This window comes from Trichechus manatus, unplaced genomic scaffold (genome assembly GCF_000243295.1).
Source record: "Trichechus manatus latirostris isolate Lorelei unplaced genomic scaffold, TriManLat1.0 scaffold00091, whole genome shotgun sequence".
In the NCBI taxonomy this organism is placed as follows: domain Eukaryota; kingdom Metazoa; phylum Chordata; class Mammalia; order Sirenia; family Trichechidae; genus Trichechus; species Trichechus manatus.
This window is the reverse complement of record NW_004444027.1, coordinates 1,068,447-1,071,274: the sequence shown is the minus strand read 5'-3', so window position 1 is coordinate 1,071,274 and position 2,828 is coordinate 1,068,447. Positions and strand designations below refer to the sequence as shown.

Sequence of the window (2,828 nt, the reverse complement as noted above, 5' to 3'; positions counted from 1 at the left end):
GCTAATTTTTTTTTGCATAATTTATCTTTCTCCACTGATTTGTAACATTATTTTTAAAAAATCACATACAAACTCAAATGTCCTTGGGCCTGTTTCTGGAATTCTTGGTTTATTCTATTGATCTGTTATGGCAGCTCCAAGTTAGCTGAGACAATACCCTTCTCTAATGATAGGAGTCAGGAGTTAGTTACGGCAATGTCTCCGGCCTCACCTAGGCTGTCACCCCGTGCCCAGGCTATGCGGACAACGACTGCTAGAGTCCAGTCACAATGTTCACACGTGCACCTCTTCAAAGTTACTGGGATCTAGATTTGGGGGCCTTAGAGGAGCTCTGGGGGGGATCCTTCCATGTACTCCCAGGCTGCCCTTCCCTCCACTTATGGGAACACATGGGCTAGTCAGCCCCTCACTCTCCTGCCTCTTAAACCTTACTACTCAGTGTAGTCCCCGAATCAGCACCATTAGCATCACCTGGGAGCTTGTTGGACGCAGACCCCAGACCCACTGAGTCAAAGTTTACATTCTAACAAGATCCTGGGGTGATCTGTAGGCACATTAGTTTGACAGCACGGTGCTATCCTACATGATTCGTTGTCTTTCATTATTCCTGTTCCATATGATCCCTGTGCCATCCCTGTTTCACAGTGTGCAGATACACGCTGTATATTTCCAACACTTAGATGGCACCATTCTCTGGTTTCCAGTGCAGACATACACTTGTCCTTTATTTTTATATTCCTTTGGTGATTTCTATAGAGTTAGAAAATTTCAATTTACCTTCTTAAATTAGAGTCCAAAACAAAGGACTCTGAATACAGTTTTCTGTCAAGCTCCTATCTGACAATCTTCCAGCTTTACAGTCTCCTTCCCTAACTGAGAAAATGGTTCCTAGCACTTGGGTCTATGTTGATACACCATTCAAATGGCTAATAAAGGTCTCAAGTCACCTGGGACAAATGCCAAAGTACTTACTGCTGAAAGGGAATAAAATGCTGCTTTTCTTCATCGTCCACCTTCCCATGTATGATATCAGTAATATCCATCACTAAGAAAAAGATAAACTTAATTAAAGGAACTAATTGTTTCATGCCTCAATAAGTTACTATTGAAAACGACAGTATCAGCAAACACAGACCACTGCAGGAAGAAAGATTACGAAGCGTGCGGTTTCTCTTATTTCTTTGCAAATGATTCCAGTATACCCAGAGACGCAACTGAGAGAAGCACAGCAGAACAATTCATCAGGTGCTCCAGAAAGGTCTTGGATTTTCTCCGATCAAACCTGCAGACTGTTCCTTTTAAAAACTCTAAAAGTTGCTAAGTTCTTGAGAAACTTGAGACTGTTAGTACTTTTTCGTAAGCCTCCATTCAAAGCCACAGAGAACACATATTTTGGCAAAGTTGTCAATGAAACTAAAGACCTGGGAGAGAAACTCAAGACTTGAAGTGGGCAACTGCCTCTTTTATTTGACATATTCTTACCTGGTTTCCATATACAAGTAGTCCTTGACTTAGGAAGTATTCCAGTTAGAACAAGCCGCACTTACCACAGTCTGTTTTTTACTATTTACAATGTTGCCATGCGTAATTTGCTGATGTTATCAATCTTAGCTGCTCACCCACAGATGTTTATACGTAATGTTTCCAACCCCCAAAGACAAACAAAGGTTGGATTTATAAAGATATTGATAATATAAGGTAATAATAATGAAAACTTCAAAAAAAAGGTATTTGATTTACATCAGAACCGACTTACGACGGAGTTGTCGTTAAGTCAGGGACTACCTGTAAATGAAAGTAAGCCAGGGCAAAGCAGCACAGAACACAAGTTCACAGAGTGCTTTACACCTCTACGCACAACAGGAGCACTTAAGAAGACACATTTGTAAGCCTATTGCAAATACAGTAAAACCTGTGAAAGCCAAAACCTATGTAAGGCAAAAGCTGTCAGAGAAGGAAAACTCAAATATTTTCCACTTAAACGAGTGACAGAAAAGTGGTAAGACTGCACCCTGTCAAAAATGGAAAAGTCATTAGACCCAGAAAAACAAGGCAGTCCCGTCAAGTTCCTGCTCTCACAGGTTTCACTGTATTATTTACATAGATATTATTATTAGCCCTACTTTAAGAGATGAGGAAACTGAGCACAGAAAAGTTAGGTAACTTGCCCGAGGTCAGAAACTGTCCATGACAGAGCCAGGGTAAGAACCCAACAGTGACAACAGAGCCAGTGCACTTAACCACAAGGCCCAGCTGCCTACAGAACTAATGAGCCGCCGCTGTCAAGCTACTGAAATTAGGCAGGGCCCATGGCAAGAGGCATCCCCTTAATAAATCACAATCCAGCCATAAAACACATATTAACGATTCATTCCCCCAGATGTAGACTAAAAGAAATACTGAGCTATGAGACAATTCTCAAATGAAACACTAAGGATAACGGAAGAAGTGCCTTCTCAAAGGAACCCAAATGATATAAGTAATAGTATGGGAGATAGTCATGCTGATGGAAGGAAGCCGTAGAAAGCAGGGCATGACATTCAACTTGCTGTCAGCCCTTTATAGAACCCTGCAAAAACTGTACAAAAAAACTGCAAAATTTTTATTTGATCTCCCAAAATAGGCAGTTCATTTGTCAATGCCATCATCAAGTTACTCCTAACCTCTACCGATGCTGTGCAGCAAGGCTCAGAGTAAATTAGTCTCCTCTCCATTCCAACCACACTCAACACCTGTCAACTCACATATGTAGTCCCACACACACATTCTCTCTCCTTGTAATAGAAAAGCAAGCTAAAGCCTTAAAGTTGAAGCCTGAGTTTCTCTGG

The 2,828-nt window shown here is 41.2% G+C and overlaps 1 protein-coding gene across 1 annotated transcript in view; it reads right to left on the bottom strand.

Annotated features, from left to right (window-relative positions):
• The window catches only part of DOCK5 (dedicator of cytokinesis 5), a 218,797-nt gene that overhangs the window by 109,951 nt on the left and 106,018 nt on the right, over positions 1–2,828 (bottom strand). Inside the window, exon 9 of the mRNA XM_023736758.1 lies at positions 973–1,045. Coding sequence (XP_023592526.1) covers positions 973–1,045 — 73 coding nt within the window. The remainder of the gene's footprint in view (positions 1–972; positions 1,046–2,828) is intronic.